General features: G+C 40.0%; 1 protein-coding gene across 3 annotated transcripts in view; it reads left to right on the top strand.

The window, feature by feature from the left end:
• Positions 1-12,501, top strand: part of LOC136428676 (calcium/calmodulin-dependent protein kinase type IV-like) — a 35,361-nt gene that overhangs the window by 10,867 nt on the left and 11,993 nt on the right. For all 3 annotated transcript variants that reach the window (XM_066418375.1, XM_066418376.1, XM_066418374.1), the window contains exons 2-5: positions 886-964; positions 4,859-4,921; positions 6,981-7,063; positions 8,844-8,916. In XM_066418375.1, the coding sequence (XP_066274472.1) occupies positions 886-964; positions 4,859-4,921; positions 6,981-7,063; positions 8,844-8,916 (298 nt within the window). The remainder of the gene's footprint in view (positions 1-885; positions 965-4,858; positions 4,922-6,980; positions 7,064-8,843; positions 8,917-12,501) is intronic.

Genomic DNA, 12,501 nt, shown 5'->3' on the forward strand with positions numbered 1-12,501 from the left:
GATCTGAGGAGAAGCAGGCATGCATAATGGAAACCTGTCATAAAGGGGGAAATCTGCATTTCTCGTATGGATAAAACATAGCAACCGCTGAGCACCTTATGACACATACTCTGTACAGTAACTCAATGTGTAGGCATTAAAGTACATGTACTTACTAAGAGGATAAATCTCTGGGATTTGTGGTAAGGCCAGCCTCCTTTTATCCTACACAGGAGACGCATTTTATGAGTATTATAGGAGTTATTTTCGCTGAGCACGCCTGCTTTCCCACCCATGTCAGCAAGACCTACTGATTAAAGTAGGGTTTCAACCATGTCATTAGCTCATTCAGTATTGTCACAGATATTGGGCCACTGCCTCTTCCAGTGCACCTGTTGGTCTGGTTTCTCTTTTAGTATTGTATCTTGCATTCTGTTGCAAATATCTAATGTATAGGTCATGTCCGCAAAGAAAATAGAATATTGATGATGAAAGAAAAATCTTACCATTCATACTGATACAGGTACAGCTGCTTTTCAGAAAACTACCTGTAGAACTGATCCATTGATCCTTGATTGATCTAACTTCCACACTGCTTCATGTTTAAAGTACATGTTGCTTCCCTATGTATGTTGCCTACAGTATTGATATTAGAGCTCCTTTGGATTAGTAGTCCATTTCTGTATACCTAGGTTTCAGTCCAAACAAAGTGATGTTAGTCTAATCTTACACACAACAAACTGATCTCCTGAAGTTGAATTCAGACAAATACACTATCATATATAGTTGCATCTTTAGCTAAAGTGTCATTTGATAACCCCTTTAAAGTTAACTACAATTTACATGTAACATGAGAATGTCGTAGCCAGCTGTGTCTCAAGTCTCGACTATTCCGTTTCCCCCCAGTGGAGCCACTTCTGTTGTGTACCGTTGTGAACAGCTGGGTACCAAGCTTCCCTACGCGGTGAAGAGAATCAAGAAAACTGTAAGTACTTATTTCCTGTTCCAAGCCATCTGTTGTAGACACCTGTATCTGTTGTTGATGACAGATATGTGGCTTAGTAAACTGAGCTTTGAGTACTGTAAAGATTTTACAAATGCTAGGAGTTGCAAAATGCCTTTGATTTATCTTTCATTCATCTTCCAATTGATGTGGGTGTGAAGTCAGAAATAGAATTTTTCATGCTGTCTTATTAAGCTGACTGCTATTCTTTATAGAACTTTCTAGAATGTCCTCTTCAAAGAATATATTTGCCAGGTTTTGTACCTCCACAATGAGTATTATGGTACAACATCATCCTAACCAAAGCAGCCCTGAGTTCAGCACCATGGCTATATCCCCATCCCCATCTGCAGACCTATCACTCACTCACTCTCTCCCATAGCTTAGTCAGCCGTAGGGGGAGGCATAGCGTTCAGTATAGGTTCTCCACTGCTGGCATTCTTCTGCCAGTCTGGCCCTCCGGTTGGCTGTATTACCGGTCCATTCCTTATTATAACCTATAGACTTCTACTTCTACTATAAGTGTTCTAAGACTGGACTGCCAAAGGAGGCTAAAACTAAAAGGATAGATCTTTTGAACAATTTGTCAATCTTAAGTGTACTGGGTTAAATTCCCCTTGAGATAGATCTATTGCAATGAATAATAGACATTTGCTCTGGATTTCTAACTTTTCCAGTAGAATGCAAGTTGGACGAGTGACAACTGTTGGGATTTCAACTTTTGACAGCAGCACAACAGTTGACCTGTAACATGATGTGTGGCATCTGTTTACAGTGTTTTCCAGCTGTCATTTATCATTATGCTGATGAACAAAAATCAAACCAAGGCTACTGTGTGTGACCCAGTTGTATTGTCTGATATGACACATAACCTTTTAACAGAGGACTTCAACAGACGTTAGTATGGCAGAAAGAAATTTCTTTCAAAGCTCTTCCAGATATATCAAATTCAGTATGTACTAACAAAATCTGTCGTCACAAGCACAGCTGATGCTTGAGATACTGTCCGGTATTTGTATTTTTTTATTTCACGGTGGTGGTCCACAAACAGTTCAGAGAATCCTGTCTACAACTAGTACAAACTGTGGGGGACTGACAGCATAGATTGCTATGTGGAAGCAGGTATCCCTGCCCACTCACTTCTGTATGCTGTGTATTGCTAGCTGTAGAGACTGTTTATAGCTGTATCTTTTATTTCATGGTGGTGGTCCACATACAGTTTAGAGAATCCTGTCTACAAGCTGTGGGGGACTGCCAGCAGAGATTGCTATGTGGTAGTAGGCATCCCTGCCCACTCACTCTGTATGCTGTGCGTTGCTGCTTAGACTGCTTATTGCCCACTGCCTTGGGCGTGTTTGCCCCGTCCTATCCCACCTATCCCTAACACATGCACCCACGCACATGAGGAAGGCTGTTTGTCTACCTAATGGATCGTTACTCTCAGCCACTTTCTGACCACGGCGCCATTAATCTCCGACCAGTGGACTCGTGAATGATTATTTCCTGTATAAGCTCAGTTATAAATGCACCATCACTAGAGAACCTTCCGAGAAGGACTGAGGTGGTCCATTAGAGTTAGTATTCTAGGGAAGGAGGTTGTAAAAACATGCCAACAACTAGATTGTACATTAGTATGGATAGCTAGGGCTGAAGTAATTGTTTGGGTCAGTGTAATGAATTCTTTAGCTTTTTACCCAGTGAACTTTGGCCTTGCTACTAATCAACTACTGTATCTTTAATTCCCCAGCCACATCAATCTATGAAGCAGTCCATCTGTTAGAGTTTTAAAGGGTTTACTTTTGTCTTTCAAGATGCTTTCAAGTGCTCTGACAAAAGCCTTGGTCAGGAATGTTTTGAAAAAATATCAAGATGCTTTGAAAAAATATCAATGTTTTGCAGTAAATCTCAAGATCTTTTGAAAACTCTCCACTTCCCCAGCAACATAAATCACAAAGCAGCCAACTCTTGTTGCCTTTTATTTCCCTCTGGGCCTAATGCAGGGCATATCCTATGAGATGAATTGCAGTACATCAAAGCAAGGAACATGATTTTTGATGAACTGTGAAAGGTGTTTGCCAAGAACTCAACTACTAAAAAAGCTGTAGAATAGATTTAAGTTGTCAATCATTGTAAATAAGCATTTCTTTAAAAAAATTAGATTTTAAATTTTTAAGGAAAGAAACATGTGCATGGTGAAACCAATGCAAGGCCAGCTCCTAAGTGCTTTTTTACTTGTTCAAAACTTGACATGAAATATGAGTGGGTGATATATGTCATATCTCATTTTATCAATGAAATATGGTTATTTAGTTCCAACAATGTCTAGTGAAGATCATATCAGAGACTGACTTTATCTCTGGCATCCCTTATCACCCCCTTAGGGTGGCAACATGTTTTATCCATTGTAAAACATCACCTGTAAAAGAGTACCCGTCTGTACATCTGTGTAAGTAGCTGGTATGGCTGCCCTTTAGTGCAGCATATAACAATGGCTGCCTATATGTTCCATTACTGCACATGACTTGCCACTTCTAAGCCTAGCATGGGTGTATGAACACGTATTGATTCATTGGCTTCTTCCTGCCGAGACACATTACAAAGTTGTGTGTCAAACTGGTCTACTTCCATTGTCAGCTTGTGATGTAATGGACTGTTGAAACAACCATTGGCCTTCAGCTTAGTTTACCTGGAAAACGTGACGAGAATGCATAATTGAAGTAGAAAACACCTGCAAAGGCTATCAAGTCATCCATCCATCCACCCATCCATCCATCCATCCATCCATCCATCCATCCATCCACCCACCCATACTCCCACCCATACTCCCACCCATACTCCCACCCATACACCCACCCACCCATCCACCCATCCCATACAAATGTAGCTGATCAGTTCTTTGATCGGATGAATGAAAGCTGATTTAAAAATGACTGCACAGTCCTGTAAATACCTTGTTATGAAGGCTGTTTTGATTGTTGCCATGCTACCATGACTTATGACAATTTAACCCTGCAGGGTTCCCCCAGGTGTGACTTATCCTGTTAGCCATGTTACAGACCCTGCCGGAGGCTACCTCCTGTGATGTAAACATTTTAAAGCGAGGAAACCATGGCTTCACTATTGATAAGAGCTTTAACGTATGATGTCTTTTGAAGAAAGAATAAAAAGAAAAGAAATTTCTTCCCTTTCATTGATTGTATTATCAAAATGGTGATTTTCTGCCTGCAGGGATAAAAACTCCATTTGATGTTTCATGACAGATATGAATGTTTATCGTATTCTTCACCTACATTGTATGAGTGTTTTAGTTTGTTCACTTTAGGTTGATCCCTGACAGCCATGGCACAAGTTCGGGAATCATCACCCAGCTTGATCCAGCAGGATTGATGTGGTGTCAATCACTATTCTTAAGACCAAAAAGTTTGCCCTTTACACAGCAACACTTTACATTCAGTAGAATTCAAGGTTATCAATGACTGGTAGCTAAAGATATGCTATTCTCTGTTTCTCCTATCACTAGAATCTGCGTTATAGCTGATACCTACATGATCGTATGAGTGTTTTAGTTTGTTCACTTTAGGTTGATCCCTGACAGCCATGGCACAAGTTCGGGAATCATCACCCAGCTTGATCCAGCAGGATTGATGTGGTGTCAATCACTATTCTTAAGACCGAAAAGTTTGCCCTTTACACAGCAACACTTTACATTCAGTAGAATTCAAGGTTATCAATGACTGGTAGCTAAAGATATGCTATTCTCTGTTTCTCCTATCACTAGAATCTGCGGTATAGCTGATACATGTACATGTTCATCATGAGGAGAGTTCTTCAAAAGTTAAAAGTTCAAAAGTTACAAGGAGTTGCATTTTCTTTCAGACTGATAAGAAGATCATCAGAGCTGAAGTTGGAATCCTGCTGAGACTAAAGCACCCAAACATTGTAAGTACTTTTCCCACATAGGTAGAGACATTCAAGTACATTCAAGCTTTGAATACAAACAACTGGACAGGACAAATGATTGTTGATTGTTCATGCGTCAGTACTATGGGCAGCAGTAACAGTTTGGCACTGTCTTGCTACTGCTAGATGAAGAAAAACGAGAGGAATGGTCAGAGGGGGTGCAGTGTTTTCATTTCACCAAGAGCTTCCTTATGCCCATTGAAAACCCTATCTTGATTTGATCCATGATTTTCATCTGTCCCCTCAAACCCAGAAGCCCCCTCCACTCTATCTACATTCTGCTGTGTTCCAGCTTTATGGGGTAGCCTTTAGTATTCCATATATCTTGTTTCCCTTGAAAATGGGATCAGTCTGACTGTCACATAAAAGCCTGAGCTGAGATGACAGTACACCCACTCTTGATACTTCCTGTGGCTTCCACTTCCTCAAGGTAAGATGCAAAGCCATGAAAATGGGTTACAAGACTTGAACCCACGGCCTTTGAGAGCTAATACCCAGTGGAGGCTGAAGCGTGCTATTAGCACCTTCCCTCTAGGATATGGTCTCCTCGTATAGGTAATTTTTCAGTATCCATGATGGATTTTGATGAATAATACAGCGGGCAGCCCATGATAAAGCCATTCCCTTCCATTAAGTTTCTACCCCAAGTGCATACTACAGCTTGTCGTTTTGAGCATAGATGGATGAACAGTAGGCAGGGTGGCTTTACCTGTGAGAGCACTGTGGTTTCCCATTATGTCTCTGCCCTTTTCAAAGAAGTCCCAGAATGGCAAGATATAGAAAGGAAAGCTTCTATCCATTTCCCATTTTTGTTTTGTACAGAAGATCTCTTCTTTGGGATAATGTATGATTCTATGAGATCAGCTTATTATCCCCTCTATGAAGGCTGCAGGGGTCACGGTGTAACAGCTCAGTCTCCAAATCTAGTTAATACAAACAGGCCCTTGGGAATGGTAGATTTTAGAGCGGTGATGAATTATGGATCAGTTTCCACTCAATTATTAATGAAGTTATTGCAATGAGTTATCAACACTATGTGGACATCCTTGACCTACGATATATAAAAGACTCATTGGCCTTAGGGGAACCCCGGCTGAGTTATCGCAAGTATTTTTTACCAAAGAGCTCACAATTACTTTCCTTGACATGTATGGTGGAATACTCCTACAAAATTGGTTGTAAAACTTTGTTATTGTAAAAGATGAACTGCACCATCCATCGTATCAGGCAGACTGATATTTCTTAGATTTAGGAACAACCTGGAAGTAACAAAAAAGAAAGATATAGTACTTGGCTTATATAAGAAAAATATTGAAGAAGTCCTAAATACTGTTTCCATTTCTTTATAAAGGATAATCAACAGTTGTAGAAATTCCTATCTGTAAAGTTTTCAAATCATTCATTCATCTGAACTTTTCTGAATCTATTGTTTGAATGTTGAACAGTTTGGTATGCTGACTTTGTTGCTCCTGTTGGTCTATCTCAGGATTACTAATTCATTCATTTTACTTCCTTTTTTTTGAGTCCGACATATGTATTTGAAAGATTAACAACAACATATCATACTCATATGTACATTGATTTCTTAGTTAGGATTTGTGCGGCCAATACCACCAAGAGTGGTGTTTTTTTTCCGATTGGTTCCATTCGAACCTCAATCTTCATTGTGTGAATCCAGAAATGTAACAATGTTGTTGAAGGTATCTACAATGTCAGTATCTTATATCTAGTACGCTTTTATCGCAAACTTAAGATTTTACAATGTAATACAGGTAGTCGTTATATTGGCTACATTTCCTTAAAATATCAGAGAGGCTGGGAATACGAATCGGGTGGCCTAACATATACATTGAAATGTTAAGAAGATTTTGTTCACGAAAGAAAATCTTTGTTATCTTACAATCTGTAACTTAAATGAAAGCAAAACGCCCCCAGTGTTATGAAAAAATGGCTTTAACAGGCTTATAGGATATTAGCCAGAGATCTGGATATGCAGATTTGCACTTCTTGAATCTGAAAAAGAACTCTACATTTTCAGATTCAGCTGAGGGAGATATTTGAGACAGCGTCTGAACTGTACCTTGTGTTGGAGCTGGTTACCGGAGGAGAGCTGTTCGAGAGGTAAGAAATGCTTTCAAGGGCTTATAAAGCAGAAAGACATGGATGGGGGTCTTTGACCCTTATCGAACACACACTTACATATCAGTGTCAAACTACAGTCTTTTACCTCTTTACAGGATCAGCCAAGAGCTTCTGCCTATGTATTTGAGCCCTCTTTTTGTGAATGGATTTTTTTCATTCTTACCAAGCTACCCCTGATGCAGAATGCTGCCCTTTCAGTCACCAAACAAAAGGCTTAGCGTAATATGTACACCACCTGTTCCCAGTAACATACAATACCCTTATTGAGTTTCTTATAATTTTGCAGGAACCATTTGGTAAATATTTCCTGGTACATTTATGTATTCTTATGGGTTGACCTTTACATGGATCCAGCAGGTGCTATTTTCAAAAGTGCTCACATGGCAGGTGTTTTTCTCTTTAGATTGTGTTACACAATTTATTTTCAAAAGGGTAAGCCTTGCAGTGTACTGGTTATGAACTTACATAACTGACAACTATATAAAATATTGTAGACCAATGGCGAACACACAGTGATACCTGTCCCTGGTGCTGAAGATAAAATTGTTACACGTTTTGGGATTGTGGGAGGAAAACTTTGAGTCTTGAGCTTATACACCTGATTTGCCCTTCCTTTAACATTGTTTGTGATAAATTCAAATGAAACAATGAAATAATAGCAGGAATATTACTTGCCAATAAGACATCAGTATGTACTTTCAACCAAGCCCCACAGGCTTTACCAATTCCTTTCACCTGTCCTTGGTGCTGAATGATCTTCAAGTGGATATGCCAAAAAACTGAAGAAAGTGGGTCCTGTCCCTGGTGCTGAATGGCATTCACACCTTTATCTCAAGACTCAAAGTCTGCATATCACCATGTGTTGGATGATATTGTTTCTGCCGTGGTGAAATGAGAAAAACAACTTTTTGAAGCATGGTTTCATTTGATCTTGCTGCCCGATAAGATGAGATTTGTAACAGATATTTTTGTATTGCAGGGAGCTAAGTGTGTAGATCTAGGTCAAGCCAAGCCAGAGGCACTTCTTTATTGCTTGTAGCTGAAACCAAATGTCAGGCACTTACTGGTGTTGATAGTTATGCCAGTTGTCCTTGCTTCAAGACAATCCATCTGTAATGAAATCTTTTCAAAGACACATGAACTGCAAAGAAGAGCACACAGTTTCTTCTGTAAATTAAAAATTAAAACTGAATTGTCAAAACAAAACGACTTTAAGTATTAACATGAAAGAATTGAAGTCCTGCATATCTTAAATCATGAACCAAAAGCTATCTCTGCTAAGTACATTTAAATGTTGCCCTGGGGCAAAACGAGCTAAGCAAGGCCTTGGTTGTAAATGCTGTTTCAAACTCTCGGGGAAAAAAACATTGCAAAATTTACAACTTAATGTTAGAGATGGCCATTTTTTCAATCTTACAAGCCTTTTAAGTACAAAAATCCTCAAACTGACTTGACTCTTCATGTCATCAGAAGGAGACCATCAGTTCCCAGGTCCTGATATCAACTTCTAGTCTTGACATCTTGACAGAATTGCTGCATATATATCACAGCCATTGACTTATAATGGCAATCTGTGCCCCGGAGGTCAGGATTACATTGTATTACTAGTAGATAGCCGTGCCAAAAGATTGATGCCTGGATTGCTTGCTTTCACAGTTGAAATATATGAGCCATGGCAGATTGGATAGAAATGTAAGCAGGGCTATCTTGCCAAGTAGATTGTGTGTTTTTTCTTCAAATCTTTCTTGCCGATACACAGAATCATCCAGAAGGGGTACTACTCAGAGAAGGATGCGGCTGAAGCAGTGAGGCAGATCTGTGAGGCTGTGGCTGTAAGTACCATCCTCCATTACAGTAACGGTGGGAACAAACCATGGCATCAGTTACAAAGTGGGCACTTTGCTTTGTGCACCCAACGTTCACTGTTCCTATGGTAATGGTTGTGACATGTGCATGCCTGCATCCCTGTCATGTACACCTCAAAGCCATGGTCATAGGAACACTCAAAGTTGGGTGCACAAAGGCACGTGCCCACTTTGCAAATGTCGATGATCTATGTTCCAGTACATCCATCACTAGCCATTACTTCCTCTGTAGCATAACTAAGCAGGCATCCCTGTCATGTACACCTCACAGCCATGATCATAGGAACAGTGAAAGTTGGGTGTACAAAGCAAAATAGCCCCTTTGGAACTGTCCATGATCTAACTAAGTAGCAAACCAGCCTATGGTACATCCATCACCAATGTGAGGCATTACTTCCTCTGCAGCATAACAACACAAAAGTTAACAAGGAGAGAAACTCTGCCATGCAAATACTCCAACTGTGTAGAGTGTGGATGTTGGGAAAAGGCAGGGGTGAGTGAAGTCATAATTGGAGGGAGATAGTTGTAGCTAAAGTCTGATACTGTTGGATGAGGTGCCTGTTGGCTGCTTTGAGGTTAAGTACAGTTGATGAGCTGGAACACTTAATGATACCTCGCCGGTCCAAAGCCTCGAGCACAAAGTTTGAACGTGTGTCGGATGCTCAAAGTGTCAGTACACTCATATCAAGTGATGATGAGTTTCTCTGCCCTCTGCGTATTCACATACTTCCTTGTGTTCTGTGTGCCCAAACTGTTGGCTATTGTATACCGTAAAAATGCTTTATTTGAAGGAGATGTTGTTGCCAATTTCACAAGTCTGTTTTGTTCATGATTTAGGTGAAAATGTAGTGCGTGTAACAGGCTGTGATATTACCAGGTCGCCAGACTAACAGGCTAAACTTTTGGTGAACTAATGGCCCATAGAGCCTTCAGGCTGAAAGGGTAAAGGAACCATTGGGTCAGGACTATAGAACCTGGACCACTTAAGTCCATAGTGTCCATTTGGGTGGCTTTTGCCAAATGTTCCGTATGCTTGAGGTGGGCATCTACTCAACTTCTGGGAATGCAATTAGTGTCATGATACCATTGATGAGGATGTGTTCACAGCCAGTAAGGTTATAGAATAGGATCTGTCTGTTTTTACTCTCTCTAGAACAGCAACCTTAAACAAGCAGACAGGATACAGACATCTAAATGCAAGAATCTGCAGCTTTTCTTGGTATAAATTCACCATACTTGAAACACTTGATTTACTTGGAAATGATTGTACAGTACCTTTGTCACACACTTGTGGTTGCTACCAGCCCGAGGGTAGCTTGCCATGATGAAGGATCATTTTACAGCAATACCTTAAGCAGCCACTAACAGCCATTTCAGAAGTCAAAGAAAACCTAGACACTTCCAGCACATCATGAAAGACCCCTCATAAGCTGACGGGCTCCACAGACAGCTGACCCATTTCAGCTAATGGCTTCCCTAATCAGCCAAGTCCCCAGTGGAAACAGGCGCAAATGGTTCCATTTTCTCCATGCTATGATCTTCAGTGAGCTGCTGAGTCTGAGGGATGAGTGAATTTGACAGGGAGATATGTATACGAACCTGCGGATTTGGAGGGTGAACCAAGCTAATACCCCATTCTAAACCCACCGCTCCAGCAAGGAGAAATTCCACACAAGTTCTCAGTATTAAGTGGCAACTTCCTTACATCTTCAAGGAGAGAACACTTACTTTCTGTGTAGATTATACTTGCGATACAGTTTATGACATTTCCTGAACCTAAGACGTGGAGTAGTGTATCAGATGCATTTCATAGCTTTTCTCAGCATTAGTTCATGACTTGAAATATGTTTAGGATGAGATAGTTTATGAAACCAGTAATCTAGCATAGTTGATATACTTCAACCGCTGATTATAATTCCATCATATGGTAACCTTAAGGTCTATGTATTGATTTCTTAGCCTGCAGGAGAAAACCCATTAGCTCTTAAAACCTGTGGTTACTGAATAGTGCTCACTCTATTCAGAAAGCAAGGAGAACATTTTTGTAATGTTAAAGTAGGTGGCCTTAGATTTTGTAGAGACAATTAGGAGAACTCTTCAGGCACATCTCTTTGCATCATGTGGATTCCTGTTAGCTTTTTGAATTCTAATGATTTTGCATTGTCCTGAAATATAGACTTGCAACTTACTTGTCTATGCATAAACTATGTCTATGCATAATATACATTCAACATGCATACCCTTATGACATTTTGTGTTGAGTTTATGAATTCTACTCACATATAAGGAAATTTTACATTAAATTTTGTGGAATAAAGCATAAGATTAAGCCATATCTGTCATCTCCATACATGCATGATTTCCAGAACTTTCTAGTCAGAAAAGTCTTGGTAGACAGTGAGGCTGAGTAATACAGGAAAGTTAATTGTCTTCAAGTTTCTGCAGAATTAGGGTCAATGGCTTTTCTGTGTACTGTAGCAACCCAAGGAATTTGATTGATAATGCTCAAAGGGAACGTAAGCTACCTAGAGACTTTTATGAGACACAGACCTAAGACTTTATGGTTTTGAGAACTTACCACAATCTGACAAATCCCAACATTAGGAAGTGCCATGGGGCTAAGTTTTGATGTAGGGTTGAGTGGTGTGGTGTTCAGTTACTAAATCTCCAAAGTGGTCTGAGCTCACAGCAAGACTGAGGTGGAACCAAAAAGTCAATAATGCTTTGAGCGGAGAAGACAGTTTTCCAATAAGGGTGCCCAGGCAGTGAACGGATCCAGGAAGGTTTATTGCAAAAGGGTGGATGCCAACTTCTTGATAGAAGACTCAGAGAACAAATGCGGTGAAGATATGGAGGGATCAATGGGATTATTTGGTTCTTGATTCCACACGTACAACATGAAATACTAGTAAAAGGTAATAAGAATGCTGCCTCCATTCCTTTCTTGGCACACACCACAAATGTCCACCATGTTGAAAATGGTGTATTTTAGGCCCAACCCAAAGGAACTCGAAAAATTAGGTAAAAGAAAACTTCACAACTTACAGTGGAATTTTCCCCTCAAATGGTAGTGTTTAATTTTTTAAGTGATTTTTGCTATTGACAGATGTGTGATCAGCAGCAGTGCAAACAATTTTGACCCTTACGGTAACTTATACAGTTATAGTTCACACTTTGTGTCAAAGGTGAAAACGTATGACTGTCCAGTATTGGGAAGCTCGATAGAGTCAGGCTTTTATTACCTTTATGATTGAAACTGCCTTCCATCCACTACTGACTGTTGTTTCTGAAACAGCACTTCAGCTGCACAGCAGGATCATACCAGAGCATGGTGCTCAGCATGCAGATGGGGAGTTTTATCCATTTCAGATCAGAAAAAATGTGTCATTTCCATTTGCATGTAGGCAGTAAGGATGTATTCAAAACATCCTGGTTGACCAGAATCCTACACATTTCTGATGATTATTCCTCCTTCACATGTGTGTGAAAAAGCAGATAACGTAATCAATATAGTTCAGGCAGTTTTCCCTTCTTCCTTGTGATTTAAACATG

This window comes from Branchiostoma lanceolatum, chromosome 2 (genome assembly GCF_035083965.1).
Source record: "Branchiostoma lanceolatum isolate klBraLanc5 chromosome 2, klBraLanc5.hap2, whole genome shotgun sequence".
Taxonomy (NCBI): Eukaryota; Metazoa; Chordata; class Leptocardii; order Amphioxiformes; family Branchiostomatidae; genus Branchiostoma; species Branchiostoma lanceolatum.